General features: G+C 56.0%; 1 protein-coding gene across 1 annotated transcript; it reads left to right on the top strand.

Annotated features, from left to right (window-relative positions):
• Positions 1 to 2,969: 2,969 nt before the first annotated feature.
• Positions 2,970 to 8,313, top strand: LOC144931673 (uncharacterized). The gene is made up of 5 exons (XM_078855800.1): positions 2,970 to 3,079; positions 4,648 to 4,752; positions 6,001 to 6,135; positions 6,536 to 6,638; positions 7,973 to 8,313. Exons 1-5 carry the CDS (start codon positions 2,970 to 2,972, stop codon positions 7,985 to 7,987), a joined length of 468 nt encoding a protein of 155 aa, XP_078711926.1. The 3' UTR covers positions 7,988 to 8,313.
• Positions 8,314 to 14,527: the final 6,214 nt, after the last annotated feature.

Here is a 14,527-nt window from a genome sequence, read left to right as displayed (position 1 = left end):
CCACGACCACAGTCATCACCATAATCACCATTCATTCACCTCTCCAGCGCATCAACTCCACCCACGCTCCACCCTCACCCACCCGTCCCTCGCTCTTCTTCAACTCGTTCTAAACCTCCTTGCTCTCCACCCTGCCTCGCCCGCTCTCTCTCTCTCCCCCCTCCCTCTCCCCCGCCACTTCTCGCGTGTACTTAAACGCGTGCTTTGGGCCGGCTCGCTGGATCGCTCCGTGCTGCTGCTGCTGCCAAGGGGGTGAACGCCTCGATGACTCCACGCGTTCGCTCTCGCTGAAGTTTCGCGTGGACACGATTAGCCAAATAAGCACACACACACAGCAGCAGGAGTGGCTTGTGTCCTAGAGCCGTGGACAGCGGTCCCGTACCACGACATCAGCAGCATCGGCATCGTCGGGTGACGTTAAGGTAACGTGCAACTCTGTAGAACACGACCAGCTTCATTGAGTCAAATGCTTCACTTAATACCAGCTCAGTAGATCCCGGTTCGAGCCTCGTTCTTTGTCAAGGGTCAGCTGGGTCACGAACGCCATCACCACCATCATCATCGTCACCACCACCACACAATGTCAAACCACATCAAGCGAAGTCAGAGCGAGTTTCTGCTGCTCACACGAGCATTGAAACATTTGTGCTCATCTCCTGTTCACAACCCTGCAGAGCCAGAGTGATGGCTTTCCTTCAGCAGTAGATCGATCATGGCTGATGATGACGATGATAACAGGGGGATATTAAGAGTATCCTTGTGTACTAAAAACAAAACTCAGCACATCCCCGTGTCAGCACAGCGAACGGGCTGGGGATCTCTGGGCACGCGGCGCGTTCATCACAGACACCGCGCCTCTTGGCGCCGGATGCTGCCGCTGAACTAGAAAACAACGCGGCCACCTGCCGGAGTCAACACAACGACAAAGCTTCTACGTGTAGCCTGCATAGATGGTCGGGGCAAGGGCTGTTAACGAAAACTTGTTAAGGGCCGGAAAGAAACACGAACAATTAAGTGGCCAAACACCGCGCCCTCCCGCCTTTGTCTCGCCAGTGCTGATATTTACGCACCGCTTAATGTGTCTATTTAACGCCGAGTCAGCCTAGGGGGAGGCCCAAACATCGCTTCAAAAACATGTCACTGATGTCGGCCGTGAATGACAATCGGAACTCGGGTCGCTGGACTCGTAGAGCAATGCGCTTACCACTACACTACCGCTCCCCACAGACACCATCACCACGCACACAGACACCATCACCACGCACACAGACACCATCAACACGGTGCACCGTGACACCATCACCACGCACACAGACACCATCACCACGCACACAGACACCATCACCACGCACACAGACACCATCACCACGGTGCACCGTGACACCATCACCACGCACACAGACACCATCACCACGCACACAGACACCATCACCACGCACACAGACACCATCACCACGCACACAGACACCATCACCACGCACACAGACACCATCAACACGGTGCACCGTGACACCTCACGCTGCATGCTCACGATCGCGCCGGAGCTGGGAAGCTAAGCCGTCGTTGATCCTGGTCAGTGCACGACTTGGATTGGAATTCGAGGTGGTAAAGGCTTGGGCTGCGTGGACAGCGCGCGGTGTTTTCGGGGTTTCTCCTCGCACACGAAGCCCAGCTCGCATTCATGGAATTGGCCAAATATCTCGACTCAGCAGCATCCTCTTGAAAGGAGGCTTGAGACTCCGTGAGGCTTTCTTAGGTAAGGCGTTGGCATAATAGCGATGACACTGGCGCTTCTCCCGTCTGTTTAGGGGAGATGGGGATGGGTGCGCTATTGTGGGGAGAGGTGGGGGGCGGAGTTGTGAATGATGGGAGAGATAGGAGGTGATGATCGGAGGTGATGATCGGAGAACGGAGGGATGAGAGGTTGGCAGAGGGATGGGAGGCTGAGAGAGGTGATGGAAGGTGATAGGAGGGATGAGATGGACGGGAGGTTAGGAGAAGCGGTGAGACAGATCGGAGGTGATGGGAGGTTATGGCAGATGAATGGAGGGATGGCGGTTGTGGGATGTTGATGGGAGGGATGGCGGTTGGGGGATGTTGATGGGAGGGATGGCGGTTGTGGGATGTTGATGGGAGGGATGGCGGTTGGGGGATGTTGATGGTAGGATGACGGTTGTGAGATGTTGATGGGAGGGATGGCGGTTGTGGGATGTTGATGGGAGGAATGGCGGTTGTGGGATGTTGATGTGAGGGATGGCGGTTGGGGGATGTTGATGGGAAGGATGGCGGTTGGGGGATGTTGATGGGAGGGATGGCGGTTGGGGGATGTTGATGGGAGGAATGGCGGTTGTGGGATGTTGATGGGAGGGATGTCGTTTGGGGGATGTTGATGGGAGGGATGGCGGTTGGGGGATGTTGATGGGAGGGATGGCGGTTGGGGGATGTTGATGGGAGGGATGGCGGTTGTGGGATGTTGATGGGAGGGATGGCGGTTGGGGGATGTTGATGGGAGGGATGGCGGTTGGGGGATGTTGATGGGAGGGATGGCGGTTGGGGGATGTTGATGGGAGGGATGGCGGTTGGGGGATGTTGATGGGAGCGATGGCGGTTGGGGGATGTTGATGGGAGGGATGGCGGTTGGAGGATGTTGATGGGAGGGATGGCGGTTGGGGGATGTTGATGGGAGGGATGGCGGTTGGGGGATGTTGATGGGAGGGATGGCGGTTGGGGGATGTTGATGGGAGGGATGGCGGTTGGGGGATGTTGATGGGAGGGATGGCGGTTGGGGGATGTTGATGGGAGCGATGGCGGTTGGGGGATGTTGATGGGAGGGATGGCGGTTGGGGGATGTTGATGGGAGGGATGGCGGTTGGGGGATGTTGATGGGAGGGATGGCGCCTGCGCTGTGTGCCCGATGGACGCAGGAGCCCCCAAGCCCCCCCCCACCCCCCGCGCCCGGTGGCCGCGTCATGGCACGCGGAGCCGCGTGCCGCTCCGCGCTGCTGCTGCTGCTGCTGGGACTCGTCGCGTGCGCCAGCCCGCACCCCTGGGCGGCCCCAACACCCACGGACCCGACGCGGTAAGGGTGCCCTTCCACCACCGACTCCCACCTCTCCCACTACTCCCATCATCTCCCACCTCTCCCACCACTCCCATCACCTCCCACCACTCCCATCGCCTCCCACCACTCCCACTACTCCCATCGCCATGCGGGACGCGAGTTCAGCATGGGGGAGGTAGGGGGAGGAGGGAGGGGATGGGGGCCCAGACGGACAGTGGAGCGGTCTCCACGAGCCCAGCGACCAAGGGAAAGAGAAGACCTAAGAGCAGATGGTGGGAGTCTGTCGGGGCAGATCTATGGGTCTCTGTGTGAGTCTCTGGGTCTCTGTGTGAGTCTATGGGTCTCTGTGTGAGTCTGTGGGTCTCTGTGTGAGTTTGTGGGTCTCTGTGTAAGTCTACGTGTCTCTGTGTGAGTTTATTGGTCCATATGTGAGTCAATGGGTCTCTGTGTGAGACTGTGGATCTCTGTGTGAGTCTGTGGGTCTCTGTGTGAGTCTATGGGTCTCTGTGTGAGTCTGTGGGTCTCTGTGTGAGTTTCTGGGTTTCTGTGTGAGTCTAAGGGTCTCTGTGTGAGGCTGTGGGTCTCTGTGTGAGTATATGGGTCTCTGTGTGAGTCTGTGGGTCTCTGTGTGAGTCTATGGGTCTCTGTGTGAGTCTAAGAGCAGACGGTGTAATGAGGTTCCCAGGGCCGAGCTTGGAGATCGCTGCGCGCCTCCTGCGAAGCAGCTGCGCGACCTGGCGGAGAGGAGAAAGATGATAGCAGCGGAGGAGGTGGTCGTAGCGGCTTTGGTCACGTTGACGTCATCTCTGCTCTTTGATTGACAAGCAAGCGACTTCGTTTTTACAGAAGCTCTTGATCAGCGGTCTCATAATAGGCGTGCAAACGACCTTGTAAACGCAAATGAGGGGAGAGAGAAAGAGGTGGGGGGTGAGCGCATTAAGCTACGACGCTGGAATGGATGTCAGGGAGAGAGCGAGATAGGGGGGGCAGGAGAGTTTCTCTCTGCGCTGCTCAATGGAAATCTCACTCGGCGTGAAATGTGTCCGCGCGCGCTCTCGCCACGCGGGGCGAGGTGATTGGGCGGCAGGAACGCGGCCGAGATTAGGGCTGAGAGCGGCGGGAAGAGCGGGTCTCTTCTCGTGAATCATTTTGCCCTAATCCTGCGCGCGCGATGCCGTCGCGATAAACACCGCCTAGTACACCGAAAGCGACTGGCTTACACACAGATATGACACATTATCATAGTAATCATACAATTATTACACCCCCACCCCCGATGCTATTCCAGCTGTGCTGTCATTGACGTCATCTTGTGATGAGATACAGCAGCAAGCAATGTCTGTTAGTAACTCGCAGAGAGCAGTGGACCACCTTGTATTAGGGAACTGTCCCGCCCATGATCAACATCAGTGACGATTATCTGAACCGGTCCTGGACCCTGGGTCTCCGCCAGGTGGAACTCATCTTCAAATGAATACCTGGTGCGGTGCGTAAACACGAGCACTGGGGAGACAAAGGCGACCGGGCAGGCGTTGCGCCTCGCCCCACCACCCGCTTCATAGGTGATCGCTGTGCGCTGTGCGCAGGTCGGAGCGCCACGCGGACGGGCTGTTCACGAGCGGTTACCGCCACGTGCTCGGCCAGATGTCTGCGCGCAGGTACATGGACGGGCTGGTGGCGGCACGCCTCGGGTAAGTGGGGGGGCTCAGCTCGGGGTCTGTCGCTCGCTCGCTCGCTCGCCCAGGGCAGCCTCGCTTAGTCGCGTGGCGCCTGGTCGCGAGGGGGAGGGTCTCAGCAGGTGAGACGATGCTGCTGCTGCTGCTGCTGCAGGTAAATCCCAACTGAGTAATGTGCAGTGTAATTAGTCAGCATTGAGTGTTTGTTTTAGCTATTGGAGGAACACGGAAAAGACGGAGGAAACCTATGCAGAACAGGGAGAGAATATACAAACACCACGCACACATTTGCACACTCTGACTTTAACAGATTGTTGAGGCAATTGCTGTGAGCGAGCACCTATCATTACCGGCACGGCACACGAGGGGGTGGGTGGCCAGCACCACGCCCAGCCGCCTTTGTCTCCCTAGTGCTGATGTTTACACACCGCAACAGGTACTCGTTTAAAGCTGAGTCGACCTAAGGGAGGTCCAGTAACAAGACGGTTTAAGATATGAATCACTGATGTTGATCATGAGCGGCAATCCAACTCGGGTTGTCGGCTTCGTAGCACATTCACCTTTACGCCCCACCAATCGCCCACGCGCGCACTCTGCAGGACAGGAGGACAACACGCAAACTCCACGCAGTCAGGAGTGGACAACACGCAAACTCCACGCAGTCAGGAGTGGACAACACGCAAACTCCACGCAGTCAGGAGTCGACAACACGCAAACTCCACGCAGTCAGGAGTGGACAACACGCAAACTCCACGCAGTCAGGACGCCCGAGTCGGGAGTGGACAACACGCAAACTCCACACAGTCAGGGCGCCCGAGTCGGGAGTGGACAACACGCAAACTCCACACAGTCAGGGCGCCCGAGTCGGGAGTCGAGCCAGAACGCTTCTTACTGTGAGGCGCGAGAGTCACCACTGGGTCCCTGGCCCACTACGATGACCATTGATGAGATGTTACGTAAAAAAGCGTCAAAACATATAGTATGTGTCTTTGTCTCTTAACTGTGCTTCTTAAATGTTATTGTGAGTTTTAGTGTTAGATTATAAACACTAAGGCAGTGCTCTTCAGTTGCCTGGGTGGAAGTGGGCGATGCTTTTCCCAATCCTGGTCAGCTGGCTCCACCACTTCATGAAGGAACTCACTCACTGAGGCTTCACGGCGCTGCTGGGCAATGCGTAGGGGATCCGCTTGGGACATTCACGCCCTCTGATGTGCGTCGTGGCCGGTACCTGGACCCCCCCCCCCCGCCCGGCGCTGTGTGCAGCTACGCCATGAAGACGAGCGAGCCCGTGCTCGGCAAGCGCCAGGCTGATGCCATCTTCACCAACGGCTTCAGCCGCTACCGGCACAAGCAGGCGGCCAGCAAGCTGCTGCTGTCTCTGCTCGAGAGCCGCCGCGGGTGAGGAGCGAGGAGGGAGGGAGGAGGGAGGGAGCACGACACTCTTTTCTACAAACAGTGTTGCTGGCTGGAGAGATGGACGGACGGCCACGTTAAACGACGTGTGAGCTGTTACTTAACAAAATAAAAAAAACTCAACACACTCATCAGCAACAGTGTGTGGCATGAAAGGAAAATATAGAATAGGCAACGTTTCGGGCAATCACCTTTCTTAACAACACACATAGAGGCCACTACTTCTCTGTGCCTCTGACTGGGTCTCTATGCAGGTCGAAGTCCGCGTGCCAAGTCTGCCTGTCTGGGCACGCGCGGCAGGAAACCACAGGAGGCCCCCCCTTAACGTGCCGGCTTGCCGGGATTGATGTGCCGCCTTGCCCTCCCCCCCTCCCCCTCCTCGCAGCCGCAAACACAGCCTGCTCCTTGACAACCCGCCGCCCATCTACGGGTCCAGCGACACGGGCGAGTTCCAGAAGCTCAAGGAATTCATACAGATCACGCTGCAGGTACCCAGGTGCACCCAGTCTGGCACAAGCGCCCCTCTGAAGGCCCTGGCACTCGGTGGCCGAGGAGAGTGGCTCTCATTGGCAATTGACTTTCCGATCCATCGCTGGCCCAGTCCTCACACCGAAATGCTGCTCCATTGTAGAACTCTGGGGACGGCATAGTAAACCCACCGGGAGACTTCATATGTAACACGCCGCAGCACGTCACTCGCCAATCCCGCGTCATGTTAATGCCTCAGTGACGTCACTGGGAGTTGTCACCTGGGCCTCGTTATCCCAGCCGCGGTGCCTCGGTGGGAGAGCGAGCGGCTCGCAATCCTGAGGTCACGAGCTCGAATTCGAGTTGGGGGTTGACTCAGCCCAATATTCCTCCAAGCGGTTGATAAACGTGCGACCACTTTGTGGGCAAGTCAACAGCTATTGTCCTCTAGAGAGACTCACGCCGCAATGGGACTGTGGAATGGCCACCACTGGCTCTGCAGAGCTGTACACGGGAGTGAGCACCAATGCGCCCAGAATCGTTTGAGAGCGGGAAGTCTCCCTGCGCTCTTCGCGTTCACCACGACTGACCGCGGCACCCAGCCGCAGCAGGGCAGCTCATGCCACATCGAGCCACATCGAGCCACATAGAACTGATGAGAGCTGTGACCGGGAGTCGAGGTCAGGTCGCGGGGTTCGTCGCGCTAAACCACCGTCCGCGTAACGTTGTCACGGTCTTCTGCGCACTTGAGTCGTTAGCAGTGATTGTTCTATGGGGAGACTGGCACTGTCACAGTAATGTGGAAAGGTTTCCGGGTTCTGACTTAAAACTTTCGTGACTGCAGCAATTCATATTCTTTGGTTCTTTCGGTAAAGTCACGTAAAAAAAAACTTTACCTGGCAGCCCTTTAATTGGTGGAAACCCACCACCAACGCCGGCCATCGCCCATCACTCACATTCACATTCGCTGCCCCGCCCATGCTGCTGACACTTAGGCTACGCCCATTTTAAACCTTTATCAACAGTTTGCCTTTAGAGGCTAACCCCCTTTTCCTGATGACGACCGCTTGTGTTGCGTTCGAAACGTCGTGGTTTTTTTTTATTCTACGTGACTTTACCGAAAGAACCAAAGAATATGAGTTGCCGGGTTCGTAGCGCAGTGGGAGGATGAACACTAAAGCACCGCGTGGCTGTTGCTGCTGCTGCCTTCCTCCTCCTCGTCCGTGGTTCCTCCCCTGAGTCGTCTCCGCGCTCCTTCTCTCTGCGAGCGCGAGGAGCGGACACCATGCGCGATGCGACACGAGTGGGCATCGTTATCGTCGTCACGGTTCTGTGTGTACATTTCCCTTTGCAGATGTCGGGAATGTAAAACCCAGGACGTGCCTTGCCGAACACTCAGACCCGAGGATAACACAACATCAAAATAACATCATCAACAACAACAACAACAACCAGAGGCATCAAACACCAGCAGCAGCGCTGCGCGGCTGTCCCGGCGTGCGTGATGATCTGAAGCAATCTCCGCACGTCGACCATCTCCTCTCATCACCACGCCACGACGACTCACTTATCCCTGGCGCCCCCGACACATCCGCTCGTGTGCGCAGAGAATCTGCACCGCCTTGAAACTCAAAATACATTCGTCTAGAGCGCTGTGGCATTACATATATACAATCCGCGATGTTTCGGGCAATGGCTCTTCTTCACATCACATAGAGGGCCATTGTCCGAAACGTCGCCTATTATATGTCCGATGACGGAAGTCACGGTGTTGTTCTTGACATGGGACGTGGTGAGTTTATTGGCTGTGCTTGTGCACCACTGCTCACGAAAGCAGCAGCGGCGGCGGCGTCACCAGACCACGTGTTCTCACGCACCATACGATGTGCACATCACCCATAGTCATCGATAAAAACGGATGCGTCGTTACAGCCCTTTGCAGCGCTCCTGCACCTGCGCATCCAGGCTGCCGTACCGCAGTGACGCCACGAGAGCGTACGAACGCGTCACACCAGGGACGTCACTGCATCTCGCATTGCTTCGGTATTGGTAACGCACGGCCCTCAATTTCCATCTCTGCCAACTTGCTGCTCTTAGTCCCCAATGCATCGTGTGCCTGTGATCCAGCACTGTGCTGAGGCAGCGGCGAGGGTTGGTGAATCACCGCACGAATGTTGTCAAGCTCCCTTCCCGTGGGCGTCGAGGAGGAGCCGCGCCGTGGCTCGCCAGGAGGCAGTGCAGCACGCGTGGGCTTTCCTTCCACATTTAGAGGTCCATTCATTGGCCGACAACGCTTTCATATATAAAGGACCGCAGAACTTGGGGAGAAGGGGGGTTTGGCTGCTACTGCCTTCTTGCTCGTCTGTGGTTCCTCCTCGCGCCTCTGAGTCGTCGTCTCTCATCGAGAGCGCGCGACTCCTCGTTACGAATTATTATTCCAGTACTGCTGTTATTACTACTACTACTACGTGGTGCCGTCCCTCGCTGATCTATCCCCCTGCAGCCCCCCCCTCGGTCGCAAACCATTCGATAGTTGTGCTCCGTACATGGCATGAAGTGGAGCGGCAGCTCGAGATTCAGCGTTTCGCTCCAGCAGCGTTCTCCACTGCCAGGCCCGCGGGCCCCTGGCGGCCCCTGGTGGACTTTAATTCGGCCCCTGACAATTCACAAAATGTGAAAGCATCCCCATCGTGCTGCTGCCAAACTCAACGGGTTCAAATGCGTGGCGGCCCTCACTGACGACGTCTCAACGGCGACACGGCGCGAGCTGTCTACCTGGGGTTTGGGTGCAAATCCTTGAGTCAGGTAAACACAACCAACGTCGTTTTTGTGTAACATAGTCCTCGGTGTAATACCATGTGGCGTGGTACCACTTCGCGGCAAGAGGAACCTGGGTTCGATACCGGGTTCGGGCTCCTGTCTATCTGTAAATGTCCATGTCCCCCTACTCCATTGGCTTGGCTCCGGGTTCGCCAGTTTCCTCCCATAGCTAAACAACACCACAAGAATGTAACATGATACTTCAAATCACTCAATTGATATCACAGCAGCAGCAGCAGCAGCAGCCCCCACCTACTGCCAAGACTTGGCAGGACCCTCCTGAGAAAAGAGCCTCGAGACTCAGTGAGACGCAAGTGAAGTAACGACGTGGCGATAAGAGTTATCTTTCTCAGCTTCCCAAATGAGCTTGAAAAAGTCCACGCATTCGCCCTGTTGCTTGCGCTGAATCAATGCTGCTGATAGGATGCACTCCCAGAAGGTCGTACGACTGGTGGGATGTGGAAACAATTAGTTTTAGATAGGCATTGTGAAAATTGTTTGATATTCCATTGTTGGCATGATTGTTGTTCCTTGTTTGTTTAACCCCTTATCCCTCCCTCGCGATTAAGGGTCTCGATTCGGTGTGAACATTGTGATGATTGTAGCCGAAAAAGATGTCAATGATTTAAGGTGATGCGTTCGGGAGCCGATGTTCTTATTCGGTGCATTCATATTCATCGATGGTCATCCCCTGATCGTACAACGGAAGCCCCTTTGAGTTTCACTTCTGTACACTCATGAATAATAAACGAGTTGTCAACCAACCACTTCTGCCTCTGAGTCCACTGCTGCTCATCTTGAGCCGTGCCCTCCCCCCTCTCTGACCCTCTTGGTGGGGGCTTCAGTCCCGGGCTCCCTTCCCCTCTCCCGCCCCTCGCTCGTCTCCCACTCATCCTCCCCTCGGCTCGACTGCGCCTCGCGCGGTGCGTGCCACGGCTACAAAGGTTTCACAAAAGTCCCAATGCCTTTATTTACCCAAGAAATCGCTCTTCTTTCAGAAGGGAACTGCTACGTTGCGATGTTTGGCCAACCCCAATCGTGATGAGCTGGGCTTCGTATGGGAGAACACCGTGGAACACGCAGCACCGCGCTGTGCACGAGGTGGTTGGATTCCTGGGCTGTAGTGACCAGGCTCGAGCCGCCTTCACGATCCATTGACACCGGGCGCATTCAGCTGGTAGAAATTCCACTTTCCTATGGCGTGGACGAAGAACAACCAAACTGTTTTCACTTCCCACAAAGCGGTACTTATTGTATCGAACGCTGTGTGGAGGGATGATGATGGGGCTGCGGCATTCGGCAAACAGGATTTTAATTCGCGACCTTTCCAAATGTGACTACTAAACTCTGGTCAAAGCGTTGCATTGATTGGACTTTTTGCGAACCGCCCACTCTGCCGATGAACTACCCGGCCGAACCTAGCGTCCACACGAGGTGCATGCGATTGAAGAACGAGCTGAGCAGGCGAGAAGGCGCAGAGCTCGGTGGGGGTGAATGCTGCAAGTAACCCCGCTCCTTGAAGAAATATGAATAAACATTTAACGATGATGAACCCGACGACGCCGTGGCGTGTAAACCACCGTGATGATGATGACGTGGTGGTTGGTGATGATGATGAGAGGCGACGGGAGGAGAGGTGTGGGTGGGGAGAGCGATCTGCGCTAATGATGCCTCAAGGGGCGTCACGTCCGTGCGGCTCCGCTCCCCTGGGCAGCCGCGCTGCTGCTGCGTCTGAGTGGAGAGGCGTGGGACCCAGGCGCTCCCAGCAGGGCCAAGACCAACCGGCTGGCGGTGGTGGCGGTGGCGGTGGTGGTAGTGGCGGTGGTGGTGGCGGTGGTGGTGGTGGTGGCGGCGGTGGTGGTGGTGGTGGGGGTGGTGGTGGTGGTGGCGGTGGTGGCGGTGGCGGTGGTGGTAGTGGCGGTGGTGGTGGTGGTGGCGGCGGTGGTGGTGGTGGTGGGGGTGGTGGTGGCGGTGGTGGTGGCGGTGGTGGTGGTGGGGGTGGTGGTGGTGGTGGCGGTGGCGGTGGTGGTGGTGGTGGTGGGGGTGGTGGTGGTGGTGGGGGTGGTGGTGGTGGGGGTGGTGGTGGCGGTGGTGGTGGCTGTGGTGGTGGTTGCGGTGGCGGTGGTAGTGGCGGTGGTGGTGGTGGGGGTGGTGGTGGTGGTGGCTACGCTGCACTTGGCTCTCTGTGGTCCAGCAGCAGCAGCGGCGGCTGTGGCGGCAGCGGCGGCGGCGGCGGCGGTGGTTGCGGTGGCGGTGGTAGTGGCGGTGGTGGTGGTGGGGGTGGTGGTGGTGGTGGCTACGCTGCACTTGGCTCTCTGTGGTCCAGCAGCAGCGGCGGCGGCGGCGGCGGCGGCGGCGGCGGCGGCGGCGGCGGCGGCGGCGGCGGCGGCGGCGGCGGCGGCGGCGGCGGCGGCGGCGGCGGCGGCGGCGGCGGCGGCGGCGGCGGCGGCGGCGGCGGCGGCGGCGGCGGCGGCGGCGGCGGCGGCGGCGGCGGCGGCGGCGGCGGCGGCGGCGGCGGCGGCGGCGGCGGCGGCGGCGGCGGCGAGGGTTGGTGGATCATCGCACAGATGTTGCTCTGAAACTCCCTTCTCGTGGGTGGGCGCCGAGGAGAAGCCGCACCCTGGCTCGCCACCAGGAGAAGGCGGTACAGCAAGTGGAATCATCTTCATCTGTTTCCATCTGTACGGGGGGAATCGAGTGTTGCCCCCTCGCGCAAGGCGTGGGTTGACTCGAGGTGATCCGGTTTCCTCCCCACGTGAATAATAACACGACTCATTATTAATCGGCGGAAAACATCTTACAAATAAATACCCCTATATGCAGCAGCAGCGGCAGGATCCTCATGAAAATGAGTCCTACGATTCCGTTGGGCTCTCGTGGAAACACAAATATGATGACAGCACGGTATCATTATTTTACCCACGATATCAGCGTGGATAAAATAATAATCCTCAAACCCTCACATCGCGTCGAGGCTTTGATCCCATTTGCGTTTCACCGTAATTATGCGGGTAGGATCGTAACTCCTCGTACTTGCCACAGCCATATCACGAAGTATTCTGGATGTGCACTGGTGGCTGCGTCATCATCTCGCCGATCCGGACAGAGGCGGCCGAAATAAAGCCCTGGACCGGGTAGCTGCAACAGCTTGGACTGTTGTCTGGCACTCCCTTCCCCAGCAATCCTCGCTGGGGAAGGGAGCTCCAGTGGACAGTCGCATGAAACCCCGTAAAGGATAATAATCTCCCTGTAAGGAAGTCACTGATGGTAAATACGAGCGAACGAAAGCATGTTGCACTTGACACCAAGCTTCAGGACCGTCCTGGCCCATCTGGCCAGGATTGGCCGCGTGTGTTTGTGGTATGTGCATGAAGACTCTTTGGTTATTTCGGTAAAGTCACGAAGATGAAAAAAACAAGAAATGAAAATAACTAAACTAATTTAATAACATGAAAATAACTAAATTAGTTTAGTTATTTTCATTTTATTATTGTTATTTTTTTCATCTACGTGACTTTACCGAAAGAACCAAAGAGTATATGGATCCTTGCAGTCACGACAACTTCAAATCTAGAATGTGTATGAATGTTGAACTTGTGGTATGTGTATGAATGTTTAACTTCTTCCGTACCGTGGATAGCCAGGCGTGTTAATATGAGGCGTCCCTGTGTCTTTCTCTGGACAGCGCCGTGAGATGCCGTCGCATCCAGCCGCTGTGTCAATGAACATGGCACTGACCGCTTGTTTGTCTGAAAATAACTCTCAAACCATGGCTATAGGTCCCATCACGGATGCATTATTTGGCGATGCTGTGGTGGCAGTGGTGCACAAGCACAATTCACACATGTATCTGCTATGAAGAAGGGCCGTTGCCCGAAACGTCGCATATCATAATTTTAAGGCCACATTGTTATTGACAAAAATGGCATATTTGTCTCCATAATTATCATAATCCACTTAGTGATGCATTTCTGTGCCCAATTATCATTACAAATGGGATTAGAGAAGCTATCGTGGTATGTAAATGTGTTGTCGCAATTATCAGAGGGAGCGATGCTCTCATGAATCGCCTGCCCTGACGTGCGACCCGCAAGCTGTGATGGCCACGCTCTCAAAAGGCAAATATCCACCGGCTCGCATCGACTCAGAAGCTGTTTTTAGACTGGTGGAATACGAGGAGCTATGAAGATCGTTTTCACAAATGTCCAGTAGCATAGACTGTTTGGGCAACTACGATTGGTGAACACCTTCCAAGGCTGATACGGAGCATGCACGATGCAATTGCGTGGCCAACACCACGCTCGCCCGCCTTTCACTCCCCAGTGCTGATGTTCACACGCCGCGCTATAGCTTCCCGTTTGAGGCTCAGTCGTACGGCAGCACCTTCAGATAACGCTTTCCATTGTGAGCCCTGGCAGGGAATCTAACTAGTTCGTATCCACGTGTGCTAACCACTGCGCATCTGCTCATAAAAAATACAAAGATCCCTCCCATAGCCGTAACCGACTGTTGGGGTAACTGCTGTGGTGAGCACCGATGAAGGCCAACACGGCACACGACACCAGTACGCTCGACCGCACCATGCAGGTACTAATTTAAGGCTCAGTCGACCTAGAGGAGATCCAAGGGACCCGTGCAGATATTCGTCACCGATCTTGATCGTGAGTGGGAATCTAACTCGGGTAGCCGAGTTCATAGCGGAGCGCACATGTGCACACACACACAGAATATTCATGAGCGGATTTCAGCACTCTCGTTTTGTATGCAGATTGCTGTCACGAGGATCTAGATATACGACCTTTATGAGCAGGTAAGAGCCCTTTGAGAACACGAGTCTCTTGTGATGATGACGGTGATGATGATAATTCTTTTAACAGAGCTGCCCTTTATTACCAAACATAATCAACGGTGCACTTGTGGACAATATAATGCACAATATGAATACAGAGACAATCCGCCTGCTGCACATCTCAGTCCCTCCACACAATTCCAGCTGAAAACTATGCACTCCGAGAGGCCGAGTGGCTGATGGAATGTGTGTACAAAAATACAATTATGGTTTCACGTGGAGGGACAGCTGTGTGAAGCA

The sequence above is a fragment of the Lampetra fluviatilis genome, chromosome 4, assembly GCF_964198595.1.
Source record: "Lampetra fluviatilis chromosome 4, kcLamFluv1.1, whole genome shotgun sequence".
NCBI classification, from domain to species: Eukaryota; Metazoa; Chordata; class Hyperoartia; order Petromyzontiformes; family Petromyzontidae; genus Lampetra; species Lampetra fluviatilis.
The sequence above is the reverse complement of the archived record's forward strand: the minus strand, read 5'-3'. Positions and strand labels throughout refer to the sequence as shown.